Source organism: Jatropha curcas, chromosome 2, assembly GCF_041381405.1.
Source record: "Jatropha curcas cultivar XTBG-Jc1 chromosome 2, XTBG_Jcur_1.0, whole genome shotgun sequence".
Classification (NCBI taxonomy): domain Eukaryota; kingdom Viridiplantae; phylum Streptophyta; class Magnoliopsida; order Malpighiales; family Euphorbiaceae; genus Jatropha; species Jatropha curcas.
In genome coordinates, this window is record NC_143152.1 from 32,333,187 (window position 1) to 32,349,532 (window position 16,346).

The window sequence follows — 16,346 nt, forward strand, 5'->3', positions numbered from 1 at the left end:
TCAAAATTGAAAAAAACTCATGAACTAACTCTAAACAAAAATGATTTATATATTATTTTAATAAAATAATTACTTTTCTTATGCTTTTAAAAAATTATTCATGAAATAAATTAAATATAAATAAAATTTTAGCATATAAAATATTTTTACTATATAAATTAAAAATACATTAAAATTTATATTTTTAATTAATCGAGTAAATCCAAACATTAAATAAATTAAAGTTAAATAAAATTTTTAAGTTTAATATTTTTAGTACACTCGCATTAATTTATTATGTATTTTAATAGTAAGTTGGACTGATGGGATATAAAATTCATAGAATTTAAATTTTATGAATTATGAAATTAATAAAATTTCATATTTTATTTTTTTTGAAAAATAAAATTCACAAATTCGGTTTTTAGATTTTTTTTTCCTTAATTTAAAATAAAATCACAAAGAAATCTCACCTCTAAGTATATATTTTACATAAAATGTTTAAATATTGTTACAAAAAATCTCATCAATCCAATTAATTAATTATTAATAATTCCGAACAAAAAAATAAAAAAAGGAAAAGAAAACAATGAGACGTTGCGCCTCAACGGGAGGTGAAAGAAAATCAGCGAGGATTGGAAAAGGAGGGAGGAGGAAAAATTTGTATCTTGTTCTCTACTGAATCGCCGATTCTAGAAGTCAGGCGAGTTAGGGTTGCCGAATCTGCAATGGCCGATTTTCAGACTTCGACCCACAGAGCCAAGTGGATCTTCACTCCTCAACAGTTAGTAAGTGATATTCCTTGCTTTTTCTCAGAAGCACGCTGCATTCCTTCCGTTTGGTTGCCATCGGAAAGGATTCAAAGTAAAACCTCGAGTCTTGTTTGACCTAACATTTGGAATTGTGATTTCATATTTTCTTTTTTCTTGGCTTCCAAATATTGTTTTTGCGAAAAATTATTACTGCTATTGATCATCAGGGTTTTCAGTTTCACGTGTTTTTCATTTTCGTTATATAGTTATAGTGTTTATCTTTCAATACAGGTTGAGAAGCACAAAGCTACTAATCAAAGAGCCAAACAAATGCTAGAGAAGGTATAGTGTAATCTTGCTGCTCTTTATTTCACTGATCATTAATTCATCATAATAGTAATTTTTAGTTTTACCTTTCATATTTTGAAGTATGGAACAACAAGAATGGAAGTAGACGTTGATGGGTCACTGTCATACCCTGAACCTCAAGTTAATACAGCAGAGAATGGTATATGTTTTTCACTTTTCATTGTTGTTTCACTCATTTGCCATTTTTTTGTTTCAATTTTGTTGATTTGTTGGCTTGGCAATCAAAATATCTAGAAATGCTTCTGATGACATCAATTTTTATTAATGTCAGCCTATAAGCATTCTCGTCCAAAACCGCTTAGTGTTGAAGAAGAACAATTTATGCGGGTGTACTATGAATATAAGCTTCGAGAAGTGTGTAATGCCTTCTACTTTCCACATAAGATTCAGGCAAGTTATTCTTTTTTTCCCAAGGAACCAGAATTATGATAATTTCCATGAAAAGTTGACAGATACATAGATAAATGGCTTGTTCAGTTTCACTGACATCTTACTGGAATTTGATGTGCTGCAGGCAACAGCACTCATATACTTTAAAAGGTTTTATCTTCAATGGTCGGTCATGGAGCATGATCCAAAAAATATAATGTACGTTTTGTTGAGTTCTCTTTTTATATCTATGTCTATGCACGTAAACTTGATTCATATTATCCATCTGAATTTGTAGAATCCGTTTGGCACTATGTTCTTATCATTGTAAATCTCACTTGCATTATACTCTTAGATTTTGCTTGACAATGTATTAATCACTTGAGTTTACTCCTTTGCATTCACAGGTTAACCTGTATATATTCAGCTTGCAAGATAGAGGAAAATCATGTGTCGGCAGAGGAGCTTGGTAAGGGGATTTCACAGGATCATCATATGATTCTCAATTATGAGATGATAATTCTTCAGGCATGGATATGGCTCTTATGTTACTGCTATACCATATTGCTTTTACTTTTTTCTATATTAAACATAATCTTTAGTATGCAGAGCTTGGAATTTGATCTTATTGTCTATGCACCATACCGTTCAGTTGAGGGTTTTATCAATGACATGGAGGTAAGTTAGGTTTGCTAGTTTTTATTTTTTGTGGTTCCTTCACCTTTATTCTTTGTATTATTCTATTGTCTTTATTTGCTTTAATTATGAACTTTCTTCAACTTTTTTTCTTGAATTATATGTTGCAATTGTTCACATTTAGTTCTGCCTCAATAGGAATTCTGCCATGCGACAGATGACCAAATTCAAATGCTGAAGGTAATTGCTAATTTTCTCTTTGTACTGGATGACATGTTTGTTGCCCCATTTTCATCACATCATTTTGGTTATGAGTTTCAATCTTATCCTTTTGGAGTTAGAATTTTAGTACGAGGGGTCAATATTTTGCAGGAGTTGCAATCAAGTGCAGTAGCAGAGGTTGACAAAATCATGTTTACTGATGCACCACTGCTTTTCCCTCCTGGGCAGGTATTTCATACAAACTTGATGCGCTTTATTGATTTTTGGCATATCTTCCTTTTCGTTCTTAGTTAACTTAACTTTGTATCAAAGCAAGAAGATAATGCATAAGAATAAGCAAATGGCTGGGATAAACATTTCAAGCCTGATGTACCATCCTTGAACCCCACTCAAATTGGAAAACCTGTGATGAATATTACACAATCAGCCTGAACTTAAAGAAACTTTTCTTAAATCGGAAGCCCTTTAATTAAAATGGAAGATATTTTGCAAATAGCCTATAGCTTTTATATGTCAGAACTTCATGAATGAAACTTCATATTTTGAGATAGCTGTGGAGCTTTCATGTGTGCACTATAAAAGACATTTCAATTGCCTTCTAGGTTACTCCTTTTTATTTTTTTTTTATTTTTTATTTTTACACTGGACACATGCTTTCTAGGTTATTTTCACTGTTCACATTAACATTGGGGCATTGAAATATATGCAAGGATAGAATTGAATGTTGATAACATGTGATTCGGCCTGAGCTGTTTTGTACTTTCATGTAATGGCAGCATCACATTTGATTTTGCTTAACTTCAGTTTGGTGCAGTTTGCATTGGCTGCTAGAAAAGTCTCTGCTAATTGTACAGTTGACTAATTATAGATTGTCTAAGATGGTTTATTCTTTTCCATATTAGCATCATCTCATTTGACTTTACTCAATTCATTAATTTGCCGCAGTTAGCATTGGCTGCTTTGCGAAGTGCAAATGAGATGCACCAGGTTCTAGATTTTGAAAGGTTAGGATTATGATCTTTATTTACTGTTACTCTCCTGCTCCTTACGCTTCCTCTCTTCATCATCCTCCTTCCCCTACCGCCCACACGCACGTGTATACCTTCCTCTTTCTTTGTGATTTTGAAAACACTTTGATTTAATAGTTATTCTCTGAAGCTCAATTCTTCTTGCTGGCCAAAAATTACGAAAAAAAGAGTGGAAATTTATTTAATACTACTTCTTTTGTAGATACCTTGGGGACATCCTCGCTCGTCAGAATTCTATACACACGATGTCAGATCTTTTCGAATCTCTGGACGCCATAAATTCTTGGGTATAAATTTATCAATATAATATCAGTTTGAATTTGATGCAAATTTTGTTTGTCACCTTCTGATGGTACATAGAAATGGTAGAAAATTATGTAGGCAATATGTCCCCTAATTCCAGTCTTGGTTCCACTTTAAGTTTAGAGAAATATAATATTTTTCTTGTTACAATTGGTAATTTATTCAATCATATCTTGTGCTGGTTTTGAATTCAGGTAAAGAAGTACAAGTTCCCTACAGAAAAGGATATGAAACACATAAATCGGAAGCTGAAATCTTGTTGGGGCCACAGCTCGCATGACGAGTAATTCCCATATACTATCTTATATTCAATCAGACAATTAGTAGTGTTCCTTTTCTAATTTTTCACACTGATTTTTTTTTGGTTGACACTGCAGAAGTAAGAAACGGGAGAAGAAATCAAAACACAAGTCCCATAAGGGTTCAAATGAAATGCAAAACGGCCCATCCCTTGCATGATTGTAAGTTCTGTCTTGTTTTTCTGGGCTTCTTGTTTTGTTAACTTGAATGATCAAGTCGGTTTTAGCTCCTCAGGGTTGTATGGCCGCCATATTGTTGCTGCATTTTGGTATGATGGCACTTTGTTCACTCCCTTGGGCAATCTTTTATTGTTTACTTACTGGATTGTAATCTCCTGTAGAAGCGTAGTGGAGCCCATCATACTACAATTTAGCATATTTTTAACCATCTTAAAGGGGCTGGAGCTTCTCATTTGTGGTTGGACTTACTTTGGTTTTTATGTGGTTTCAGATAAATGGCCCTTGGGTCTTTTGCTCTTGAAGTTGGTACTAGCTTCAAAAAGGAATCTTGTTTGTCAAAAAGAAATGTTGATGTATTGGATAGGGATGAATACAATACCATGACTCTCAATGGCACAACTTCATGTATTAGGAAGGAAAATCTATCTCACTTGTAACAGACTTTTTTTAAGCTAAGCAAAATTGTAGAGATTGAGGCTTTTTCTCAAATTCTGAGGAAAATTTTGCCCTTGGAATGATCTAAAGTATTTTTTATCTTCTCGTCTCTGTACTGTTATTGCCTGAGATGAAACAGAACATAATGTTAATGTTGTTTCAGGTGTTTTTTGGATTGCAGGAAAAGAAATTTCAGATCCTTCTCCAAACGACAGGTTCCAGATAATTGTCAATTGTAATCAAAAAGGAAATGAAAAGATCCTGTGAATATTTGTCGTTCATAATGAACAGTAAAATTGGTTCCCATTCTGATCAAGTGTAGTCTTTTGTTAATGACAGAAGGTTTTCCGCAAATAGCAAGACTTGCTCGCAAACCTCAATTGGAATTTGGAAATCACCTTTTCTTTTCCTTTGTACCAAAGACAGCCGTTTCATCGGGAAGGCGACGAGGTCGTTTCGTAAACGACACGATAATTAGTAACGCTATGGGCCTGTGAATCTTCTGGCGCAGCCATACAGGGATCTGAAGTGGGCCTTTGCGTTTTAAAGTTGGTTTACAGCCCATATATTCCCATTGTCTATTGAAGTTTGGGGTTTCTATAACATGCGGTGCGGGAAATCCGGTTCTAACACAAAACGTCTCCTTCTTCCTTGGAAATAAATAACACTTCTTTAACCCCCTGTAAAACCCCAAAGGAAAAACTTCAGGCACCCGCTTCGGCGCTTCCGCTTCGATGGAGAGCGTTGTCTTCATCAGCTTATGTATGCCTCTCTCTGCCTCAAAATTCTCTCTCCAGGTAATTCCAACCTCATATTCATGCCTTCTCTTTCGTATTTTCCTTCTTAATAACAGTGTTACTTGCTTTTCATTTGATCGTTTTAGGGAATTTAAATTCATATGTGTTTGACAAAAATCTTGCTTTGATTATCTTTGTTTATTTTTCATGGTTGGATATTTAGCCTGTAATCCAAATTATCTTATGGGTTTAAGGTCTGATTTTATTAGTTTTTTCTTTAAATTGATTAAAACTGATCTAAATTCACTCTAATCGCAGTTAGGACATTTAGAAATTTGTGGAGCTGAAGTTGGTTTTGAGCTTTGTACTTTCAGTAGTTCAAAGCAGAAGAGCAGTTCACCGCTTTTGCAATTTGACCGGGCAAAATTATAGAGAGGGATGTAAAAGGAGAGACAAAGTAGTTTTTTTTTTTTTTTTTTTTTTTTTCAACATATGAAGAATTTAAGAGGCAATTGTAAATTTCGAAATTCACTATCGCTGATCTTAAAGTTAGTGTGCAAGAGAAATTCTGTTGCGATGCTACATTATTTTATTTCTTCGTTGTATATAGACAATTTTTATCTTTATGTAGAATACATTAATACTATATATGTTAAGAACTTGTTTTTACATAAAAGAAGGTTAATGTTTGTTGGTACTTTCTCCCAGGAATTACAACTGAGGAAAGTACCTTTGGCTAGACTTTCAAGTCAAACAACCATCAGAACCAGTATTTCCTAATCTTCTTCTTTTAGTTATCTTTTTGTACTTTTGCTGCTTGCCAGACATTGAAATGGAAGCTTGCCACTACATTCATCATATTTAATTTTTATTGTCTTTTAGGTTTGACATACAATAATAATTTATATTTATAAGAGAAATAACTCTAATATTCCAAGTTGCAGTTCTGTTCAGCACTGAAATGTTTGTCTTAATGCATTGAGATTGAATTTAATAAATGTAAATTGATGTGTAAATTTTGCTGTCATTTTCATCTTGTGGATTTATGCTGGTTGACAGCCCAAGATTAAGAACTCTTGTACAACTACTATCTACTTTCTTTTTTTATATCTTTTTCCCTCGTGCTTTTTCCACCATCCATTGGTTTCAATCGCTTAAGCCAAACTCTCACTGATGATACACTCTCAACTTGTATTCTATTGGTGCCACCACCATCATCTAATTAAAGTGTTAACAGATAATGTGTAGGAAAAATACATTGAATCTGGAAGTCAATGTCCTATGTTGACAACTAAATAGGCACGCATCTAGTTCCAAGGTTAACAAAATGGATTAAGCATAAAATTAAGCGCATTTAAATTGGATATCCTTTGTGCTTGGTTTTGATAAATTGACATTTGAATTTTGTTTGCAGCAACCAACCTTCTTGCATCCTGCTGCTCAAATGGAGACATGATTTCTGTGAGAAGCTGCTGTCAATATGTAACTCCCTTAGACCATTTTGGTGAATTTGCTTCTTGTTGTGTGAATGTTAGTTCATGTACTGACAAAATAATTAGTGGCTATTGGGTGGGACCTGATATTGATGATGGCTGGGGATTTGTAGAAGCTTTTGTTAATCAACTTATTTGATTTCATTATGAACTGCTTCTGAATGGTTGCATGCTTATTTTGCTAAACTTATTCAGATCATGTTGAATGTGAAACACAAAACAATGGTTGAAGCTTTATTGATAGAAAAAGTGCAAGAATTTCCAAATGCTGAAGTGATTATATGAATCTTTCTTTTTCTTTTTAAGTTTTAGGAAGGTCCTGAATTTGAAAAGGCATTTCTTGATGCACATACCCTTCAGCATAGGGCATTCACTGTTTAAGAGTCAATCAATCCTCATAGAGTTGGCTGATTGAACATGTTTTAAACATCTCCTAGCACTTTGCTTTATTTAGCATAGATTTAACATCAAATTCTAAATTGATACACTTGCACATAGATACTTTGATGTTGTGCGGACCACAAGGCATTTAAAAATTTTTTTGACACTTGCTGGAGGGGAGATTAGATGAAAGGACTTGCTTTCACTAAAACCCTTTCATTAATATTCAGTAAGGTGGATAGATGGCCACTCGACCCATTAATACCACTCAGCTGGCATTACTTGATTACACTACTCTTGAAACTTGAAATCTTAGCATCAATTGTTGCAACTTATTTGACATGTACACGTCATGTGTAGTTCAATGTCTATTTCAATTCTTGTTTCTGCATAAGTTGGCACTTTTTGATTGGATCAACCAAAGTCTTGGAACCATTAGGGTATTGAAGGTCAAAAAGTGCTTTAAGAAGATCAATGCAACTCTTGAAATGTCTGATGCCGCTCTTAAGCTAAGCTGCTGCATTGCAACCGGCAACCCGAGATCCTTTTCCCCTTTGTCCTGTAAAATTGGTGCACCATTTTGTGGTCCAATGCAGGTTTTTGTTAATAAATTTTAGTTGCTGTTGCCAATGAATGAGCAGACGCTCACCAAGGAACAATAGCTTGCACGCAGGTTATGAAGCTCGATGCCGTGATTCCAGCAATAGTCATCGGAATCATGCTATATAGTACTGCATAGATAATCACATTATGGCATTGCATATTGGCATAGTTATTCTTGGAGTTTTCAGGTTATCACATTCATTTTATCAAGAAAACCATCATGTTATGTCTCATCGATACAGTATCGGTTGGAATGTTTTAAGAGTTCCAACTTTTGTCTTTCAATGTCTTATATTCTGTACTTTTTATTGGGAAACAATTTTAGTGGGACTTTTCTCCCATCTCTCTTTTGTATTATAAGCATTCTTCAGATTCCATGTTCTGCAGAAACTGTAGATAGTTGAGAAGTGGTCCCCAAAGAGAGAGAGAGAGAGAGAAAGAAACCCTAATCTTATTCGTTAGGGTTTTAGCAATTACCCTTTATTGGGAGATTACCTAATCCAATTGCAAATTAGATAGTTAAAAAAATGGCATGCTTGCGATTTTAATAGGATTTTCACGACAAATCATGTTATGTAAAGCCTCAATACTTGTGGTCCCCTATTCTAGTGTTATGCAAATTAAAACCCTAAACCAGTACATTTACAATTTTGTGCTCAACTTTATTTAAATTTTCCATGGAAATCAAATCGCAATTTAATTGGATGTTTATTAATTGAAATTTTTACAAATTGAAAAAAAAATAGTAAATTACTAAAAAGATGGATGCACAAAAGAATATAATAAGAGATTGACTCCGTTGATAATTCCATCAATTATTTATTTATTAAAATAATGAATTAATTTGCCAATTATCTTGTCTCACCATGTCTTCTATCTTGCTCTCCTCAATTGATCTATTGGCTTGCCTAGACAACTTTAAGAATGAGTGATTACCTTTTTTCTGACTTTTAGCGTCTAACTAATGCGTTCCACTTATTGAATAGGATTTTATGGTTGGTCCGGACCCCTCGATATATGCCGAAGGCGTCCTTGCGGTGATCTGTACTGTATACAAAGTTTAAACCTCAATTTGTAAAACCATTGGCGAAAATTGCAGACCGAAAGAATCAGAAGTGGTTAATCATTCACATCACATGAAGGGAATATATGCTTGAAACTAATGTGATCAGAAATTTTCATTTTCCCTTTTCTTACAGAGAGAGAGAGAGAGAGGCAGGGAATAGTACTATTAGTCGCAGAACAAATCTGAACAAATGTACACTATTATTTGGTTCTTTCCCCGTGAAGACCCTCCTGAATTATATATATATATAAACACACACATATATATATATGTATGAAATTCCCACTCAAGAATAATTTTGTTTAGTTGTTGATTAGCACATCCAAACATAAGAATTTACTAATTATTAAGTATGTGAGACTGAAAAGTAATACTCATATAAGTTGTGATTAGAAAGTCTATCGAAGTTTTTAACAGGAACAGGAAGAAGTAATAGTGTCATCTACATCCATATCCGTACCAAGGTTTGAGATCAAAGAGAGAGAGAGAGAGCTGCTAGAGGAAGAAGAAGAAGAAACAAGAAAACGTACTTTTGCTCAGCAACTATTAACTGAGTGAAGAAATTAGGTTTTGAGTACTTGGGTATTTCCCCATAAATCTCTGAACATAAAATGAAAAACTAAGCACAGTTCATCCTCTTTCTTCTTTTCTTTTTATAATAATATTATAACAGGTTCATAGGAAGTGATAAAGGTAGATCCAATTACATTAACCTTACAAAAAGTAGATGAAGTGAATTCCAAAGCGCAAAGGGAGATATTACAAAATTTTCTGATGATGAGAAAAGGAAAAGGGTGAGAAATTGGAATAAGGCAGGAGCAAAAAAGAAAATTCCAGACAAAAAGATTAAAGACAATTACCTGAGAGTTGCAAACTAATTGATACAAGTTTATAAATTAATCACAAATTCTCAAGAGAAATCCAAGTCGTCGTCTTCTTCTCCATCTTCATTATAAAAGAGCAGGCAAAATATTTCTCATGAGCTGCTATTACCCTTCTCAAGAACCCTAAACTCCAATGTAGAAGGAATTGTTTCATTGATCTGCTGCTGTTCTTGACTGCTACTACTTTTAGAGTTGGCTTCTTGATTGTCATCATCTTTTTCTTGATTGGAAGGATTAGCTTTGTTTTGATTATTGTAAGCTTTCTCTCTTTCAGCTTCTCTATATTTATGTAAATACCTAACTATAGCCTCAGCGTAGTTGTCAAACCCTAAAGAACTGAGAGCCCAACAGATGTCATCTCCATTAACTGTCTTTCGATTCTCCTTTTGACACTTGTCAGATGCTTCGCCAGTTACAAAACTTATAAATTCTGTTGCACATTCTTGCATTGTTTGTTTAGCTTCTTTGGAAATCTTTGCACTTGGTGGCAAGATTTGCTTCATCATCCTCCCTACATTTGCAATTGGCAACAATCTATCTTGTTCCTCTTCCATTTTTCAACTAATAGTTCTTCTCAATTTCATCTCTCTTTCTCTTTGCAAAACTCCTCTTCGAAATAAGACTGTGTACGAATATATGAGTGAACATATCTATTTATGCTATGCGCTATCATGGGTCCGAACTCCTTGATACCTAAATTTCATAAAGAAAATTTAATAGCACCTTCTACTTTTAGTAGATACATTAAATTCTTCGACTATAAAAATTTTACATTTATTTTACATTTCAATTTATAACAATATCACACATAATTTTACACATTTTAAGTTATTGAATATATACATTTAAGGCATGAAATATTTTATGCATATTTTAACATAATTATTGGATTTTATATTTTTTTTTATCATTTGATTTTAATAAACATATATATAAGAACTTGAAATTGTCATGATAAGAAAATTGTAGTGTCTCTATATGATCTAAAACATCAATTTTTCATCAATAGAATTTAGAAACACACCTAACAATAACTGATATTTCAAAATTTTAGTAATCAAAATGTGTTTGTAAAGTCAATAAATTTTATGAAAGTGTTTTACTTGGCCAAGCTATTAATTATAAAACTTCAAATTTAATTAATTTGAATTTCAGAAACTAACAAGTCATAATCTTGAAGACATTGAAGGTTAATCAATAATTATATATCATCCAATAGAAAAAATCCATTGCTTCAATTTTGATTGCAACAACACATAATTTAATTTTGGATTTATTAATAGGGTTTTTCAGAAGGTATTGCCTCAATAAATTCCTCCCAAATAAAAAGAAAAAGAAAAATAATACCTATACTTATATTAATTAAGATTTTGAAGAATATATATATTTAAATAAATTAAGATTTGAATATTAATCCTAGAAATTAATCAAGCTCCAAGCAAAAGTAAAACCACTTTGCTGAATTTGAGGGTGGCTTTACAGAAATGAGAAACCTAATCCTAATCCTAACAATTAGCAAATCCTAATTAAACCTTATTAGCTATAGATGGTCCCCTACCTAACCCTAATTAAACCCTTTTCCTTTTGTGTTAATTAAGGGAAAATCCATCCAATCTTTAACTTTTTCCTTGATAGTAATTAATCATAATTATAATTATAATTATAATATTTTTTTGTACTTCTCTAATTAACGACCACCTTTGCATGTCTTGAGATTAATCTAAACAAATGCTTAAACAACTCATTTAAAAATCAATTAGTGTGCATGATTACCTAAACAACTTAGGTTAATTTTAGGTTTGTCGAGTCGTGGATTTATTTCCATCTACTAATTGGTCAAGTTGTGAAAACCCTAGCTTAAAAGCTTCCAATAAGAAACATATTTGTATTCTAGCAAGATCTATTAATTAGGTCCTGACTAGCAGAACTTTTTTTTTTTTTTTTTTGTAATATTATATATGTTTGTAAATTTTTTTTTTTTTTTGAAAACAATATATGTTTGTAAATTAAAACCTAAAAGAAAATCCAACGTTTTCATTTTTAAGGTTTTCACATTTAATTACAATTTTCTTTTGCTTATGGTATAAGATTGATTAATATAGTGTTATTAGATATTAAATTCATTTATTTATTTTCAAATATTTATTAAAGAATTTGAATAATAATAAAATAATAAGTTCTGCAATTTTTTAAGGACAATATTAGAATTTGCATTTAAAATAATAACCAAGAAATATAGCATTATATAATTTAAAGCATTGGATAAAAAAAAATTTCTGTGATAGAAAATGATAATTTCCTCTAGCTGTATATAGATATGTGTATTATTGTGAGTATCTATAAAATTTTATATTAACTAAAATAAATTTAAATAAATTAAATAAAGACAAAATAAACAAGAAATTAATTATGCAATTCTTTAAGAGTAATATGCATTTTATCATTAATATTTCTTAATAAATTGCAATAAAAAAACATTAATTAATTAATATTTATATTGTAAAGCAGACACTTTATTATATATATATTAATTCAAATTTATGAATGTCATTAAGGAAAGTTGACCGACCGACCGAACTACTTTCTATTTCCTCAATAAATCATTAAAGTGCATAATTATTTCTTTTGGGAAAGAATTATACGCTAATTAGGGGAATCAGGATCGTTCTTTTAAGGGCACTTAACCAGAATATTAATGATCAACTATATAGTTTAGTACTGTACGAACTTATATTGTTTCATATTATATAATTATATAAAAACAATAGTATATAGAAAGTAATATTAATGTGGTGGCGGTGGTGGTCGCAATCCAAAATTCTGGTACAATCTTCAAGTAAAATATAAGAACGGTTAAAGAAAATTTGGTAAGAATAATCCACAACCGTCCATTTGCTTGCACTTCTAATTAATTTTATTTCTACGGATGTGATTTCTTCAAGTTGAGTTCAAACGGGAATGATTTTATTAAAATTCAGTGATTTTAAGATATGATGCAGAGCTGTATAAAGCTGAGCATCTAGGTTAACAAACTTTATTAGGGTTTTTCAAATCCATAGTGGGCAAAAAATCTGAAATAAAATATAGAAATTTATAGTGAAAGAAAACCCTAGATACTTGGAAGTCTTTTTAGGGTTTAAAGAAGACAAATTTATTTTTAATTGGAAAACAACTTTCTTGAGATTCTTTTAATACACCTTCTCTTTACCTAATTAATCAAAGTGAGAGAATTAATTAACATAAACTTCTCTTTTTCCTTTACTACCCTTATACAGCATAATTGCTTTGGACAAAGTATTATTCTTCTTGTCCAGCTAGAATAGGTTTATCATCTATCTTCAACCCAAAATAAATTAATTTTTAAAAGAAAATTATTATTTCTTTTGTTTCAATTCATTACATTATGTTCCCTCTAACATCTCTTATTACATATTTAAAGAAAGAAAACAGAATTAACAAAATACTTGAATCTGGATTAGGCTAAATGCTAACATCAGTTTCTAATTTAGAAGCCTAAGGCCCAATTGGTGAACTCTTATACGCAATATTGGCCCATCAAAGTTGGTTACATATGGGAAACGGGCCTTAAATAAAACAATCTCCAAGTATGATTTAACAAATAAAATACTACAAGTTCAAAAGCAAAGGAAAATGAAAACTTGGAAGAGAAAATTTTCTATTACATCAGATAGCTCTAGGAGGTTTTTCTAGCAATGCAGAAAGATAGACTTCATCCTTTGACTTGGGAGAAATAACCCATTTATGTTTCTTATACCTGAATTGAAGAAACATATACAAATAATCATCAAGATCCTTTCTATTACAAAAGAACCTGTCAATCCATAACAATCCTCCTGGTCTTAAAATTCGATCCCAATCAAAGAGAATGAAATCCATTAGCAACAAATCAATCCACCCATCCATAAACCCAGTAGTATGAATCAAATCCATCGTATTGTCGAAAAATGGAAGCCGTTGATTCAACGTGACGTACAAAGGAATTAGACCTCTAAGTGCAATCATTTCACTGAATGGAGCACCAAGATTTAGTGCTGTAGAAATAACAGTAACATTTTTTTCTCTCATTCTAGCAGCAAAAGTCCCCGTACCTACACCAAAGTCAAGACCGATTCGAATCTCTCCAGGCTTGATTGCCAGAACATCTGTAATCAAGAAATCAACAGAAAGTGAAGTATTAGTTACCCACTTGAGCTTTTCCTTCTCCATTTCGAAACAACCGGTGCACTTTGAATAACCCCTCTTCGGATTCTTGCTCGATAAGCACTGAAAATCCCTGCATTGATAGTTACTCCATCTCACATTTCTGTAATCTGGCAATTTCCATAAAGATTCGTTCATCGAATATGGCTTCTGATAGACCTTTGAAGCCCTAGTTAAGCACCGTCTACGCGGCAAAGGATCACATCCACTAACCATGAGCTTCTGAGCAAGGTTCCAATCGTCTTTACAATAAGATCCAATATCATAATCCATGTATCCTTCCAATTCTTTCTTCATCAAAACACAAGCATGCCCTATTGTATTATATATTCTTTCAGTTCCATATATATTTATCTTCCCAATTCTGTTTTCTTTTGGGGTTATATACTTCCTAATCTCCTCTACAATGAAGTTGTTAATCAAAGGCTCTTCCTTTATTGTTGAGTTACTAATCCAAGGCAACCGAATCTGCCTTAGCGCAAGGTGAGCACTACTGAGAGGTTTAATCACCTCCTGCTCTAAAAATTTTTTATGTTCTAGGTTTGTGATACTAGTTTTATCCAAAACATCTTTATGCTTCTCCATTTCTTGCACAGAATGTTCTAGCTTTTCTTGTAATTTTTCCATCCTATCAAGCACTTGGCCTATTCGATCGTTCAATGCTCTAACATCAAACCCCTCAGAAACATCATTTGCCCCATAAAAATAGTGGCAGATTTCTTCATTGTGTAGGAAAAACCCTAACTTGTAAAATTTGTACAGACTTGCCAAGCTTACAACAATAACAAGACCTCCTAATATGATTTGCAGCCAACACATTATTCTCATCAATCCACATTTTGGAAAGCATAATCTTCCCATCTTAATCAAATAGGATCTTTGAACAATGATCTTTTCCTGTTTTATTACTACTTAATTTCTCTTTTTTTCTTGGATTTTCAACCTAATACAAAATAAAATTCATAAAAAAGTCACAAAATAAGCCAAATTTTAGAACAAGAAAATCAATATATTGTACATAACCTCATATTATGAAAGAAAACTGTTTGGATACTTAGAAAATGAAAGAAATACAACTAAAACAGAGTTTTTCATCTTTAACTCCTGTCATTTAGTTTTATCATTTCATCAACTCCAATCTTTTACAAATGCTGTACTTGCTAAGAACACGCTGGTGATTCTCTAAACAAATTCAGAAAAAAAAGATAATACAGGATTTATATATTTTGCTTCATTTTGGTTTTCCCAGCGACCAAACAGAGGAAGGCAAGATTACAGTAAACTATATTTAAAAAAGAAAAAGAAAATTGAATTGAATAAAAGCAGAGGATTATAAGTAAATATAGTGCATACCCAGAAACAAGTTACAGTAATGAGAATGAAAGCCGAAGCTGAATCTCTCTTACAATGATTTGGATATCTCCCAAGAATCTTGAAGTTTCTCCTCTTCTCTAATCAAAGACACTATTGAATTATTTCCAACTTGAGATTAAAAAGGAGATCTACAGCTATAAGGAGCTCCAGCTCCAAGTTGTTACTTGAAGAGCTTTCTTTTCAGAGCTGGAAAATCGTGAAGCTTAAGTTTAACTATCTAAAATATAGAGATTGCTTTCTTCTTAATGAAAATGCACGAATCTCCTCATCAGACTCTAGGAAGGTCAATCTCTCTTTCCCCATACACATATATATAAATATTTTTTAATTTTTTTTCGAATTAGAACCATGTTCAAATAATTTTTTTTTTCAATTTCAAATTAAAACCATGTTCAAATAAAAATTTTTCAGCAATAGCGATCATAGATTTTAAATTTTCAGGTAAAATTGCTATGAAATGTCCATTTTTCCTGATACAATCCACTGTTATTACTTAGATGCTAATGGTATTGGCTTTTTTACCAGTAAAAAAGTACTAACAAAAACGAAAATAAAGCGTTGACTTGGAGAGTGTGTGAGACGCTGGGATTCGGTTGTCTACCAGGACTGTCAGCTACCGCCATGGCAACCTGGTGACAGTCTGTCAGTTTAGAGTAATGGACTAAGGACTAGTGCTAGTGTTTCCCATTCCCTTGTTGCTCTGCAGGAAAATAAAAATAAATGAATATTTATCTATATAATTATTAATCTTTTAAACAGTATATAAATTTCAGTATCTTCTTGATTATTTGAAAATTATTATGTGAGGTTAATAGTTTAATAATTTATTTCAAATTTTAATTGTAATTGAAAATAATTTTAAAATATTTTTTATAAGTTTTATTCTTTTTTTACACACAATTTATAGATGCTTTTTAATAAATTTTTAACAATTTTGTAAATGCATATTAACCTATAGAAAGTCCATATGGATCCTCCTCACAACGATCAGTCTCCACACAGCAAAATTTTTTAT

General features: G+C 32.0%; 4 protein-coding genes across 5 annotated transcripts; 2 read left to right on the forward strand and 2 right to left on the reverse strand.

The window, feature by feature from the left end:
* The first annotated feature begins 548 nt into the window (after nucleotides 1-548).
* On the forward strand, nucleotides 549-4,671 carry CYCH;1 (cyclin H;1). Of its 2 annotated transcripts, XM_037642064.2 has the most exons (14): nucleotides 551-767; nucleotides 1,023-1,073; nucleotides 1,161-1,239; nucleotides 1,372-1,490; nucleotides 1,615-1,688; nucleotides 1,877-1,997; nucleotides 2,079-2,147; nucleotides 2,304-2,345; nucleotides 2,478-2,555; nucleotides 3,273-3,331; nucleotides 3,558-3,642; nucleotides 3,853-3,941; nucleotides 4,036-4,119; nucleotides 4,409-4,671. In XM_037642064.2, exons 1-13 carry the CDS (start codon nucleotides 708-710, stop codon nucleotides 4,115-4,117), a joined length of 1,008 nt encoding a protein of 335 aa, XP_037497992.1. In that variant the 5' UTR covers nucleotides 551-707; the 3' UTR covers nucleotides 4,118-4,119; nucleotides 4,409-4,671. The 2 variants fall into 2 exon arrangements, with proteins under 2 accessions (XP_089573802.1, XP_037497992.1); XM_089717676.1 differs by having other exon boundaries at nucleotides 549-767; nucleotides 1,877-2,147.
* A 149-nt stretch (nucleotides 4,672-4,820) lies between these two features.
* On the forward strand, nucleotides 4,821-6,988 carry LOC149498651 (uncharacterized). The gene is made up of 3 exons (XM_089717677.1): nucleotides 4,821-5,369; nucleotides 6,018-6,078; nucleotides 6,724-6,988. Exons 1-3 carry the CDS (start codon nucleotides 5,307-5,309, stop codon nucleotides 6,939-6,941), a joined length of 342 nt encoding a protein of 113 aa, XP_089573803.1. The 5' UTR covers nucleotides 4,821-5,306; the 3' UTR covers nucleotides 6,942-6,988.
* Nucleotides 6,989-9,210: 2,222 nt separating this feature from the next.
* On the reverse strand, nucleotides 9,211-10,305 carry LOC105647524 (nuclear transcription factor Y subunit B-4). The gene is made up of 2 exons (XM_012233647.4): nucleotides 9,713-10,305; nucleotides 9,211-9,623 (listed from the first exon to the last, which is right to left on the reverse strand). Exon 1 carries the CDS (start codon nucleotides 10,288-10,290, stop codon nucleotides 9,829-9,831), a length of 462 nt encoding a protein of 153 aa, XP_012089037.1. The 5' UTR covers nucleotides 10,291-10,305; the 3' UTR covers nucleotides 9,211-9,623; nucleotides 9,713-9,828.
* A 2,883-nt stretch (nucleotides 10,306-13,188) lies between these two features.
* LOC105647523 (S-adenosyl-L-methionine-dependent methyltransferase) lies at nucleotides 13,189-15,685 on the reverse strand. The gene is made up of 2 exons (XM_012233646.4): nucleotides 15,311-15,685; nucleotides 13,189-14,900 (listed from the first exon to the last, which is right to left on the reverse strand). Exon 2 carries the CDS (start codon nucleotides 14,816-14,818, stop codon nucleotides 13,421-13,423), a length of 1,398 nt encoding a protein of 465 aa, XP_012089036.1. The 5' UTR covers nucleotides 14,819-14,900; nucleotides 15,311-15,685; the 3' UTR covers nucleotides 13,189-13,420.
* Between the last annotated feature and the right edge of the window lie 661 nt (nucleotides 15,686-16,346).

Bases quoted from the DNA above. Each gene is read 5' to 3' on its own strand.
- LOC105647524 (XM_012233647.4), bottom strand. From the start codon at position 10,290: ATGGAAGAGGAACAAGATAGATTGTTGCCAATTGCAAATGTAGGGAGG.
- LOC105647523 (XM_012233646.4), bottom strand. From the start codon at position 14,818: ATGGGAAGATTATGCTTTCCAAAATGTGGATTGATGAGAATAATGTGT.
- LOC149498651 (XM_089717677.1), top strand. From the start codon at position 5,307: ATGGAGAGCGTTGTCTTCATCAGCTTATGTATGCCTCTCTCTGCCTCA. The intron at 5,370-6,017 runs GTAATTCCAACC...ACTTTCTCCCAG, and splicing joins CCTCAAAATTCTCTCTCCAG to GAATTACAACTGAGGAAAGT. The intron at 6,079-6,723 runs GTATTTCCTAAT...TTTTGTTTGCAG, and splicing joins TCAAACAACCATCAGAACCA to CAACCAACCTTCTTGCATCC.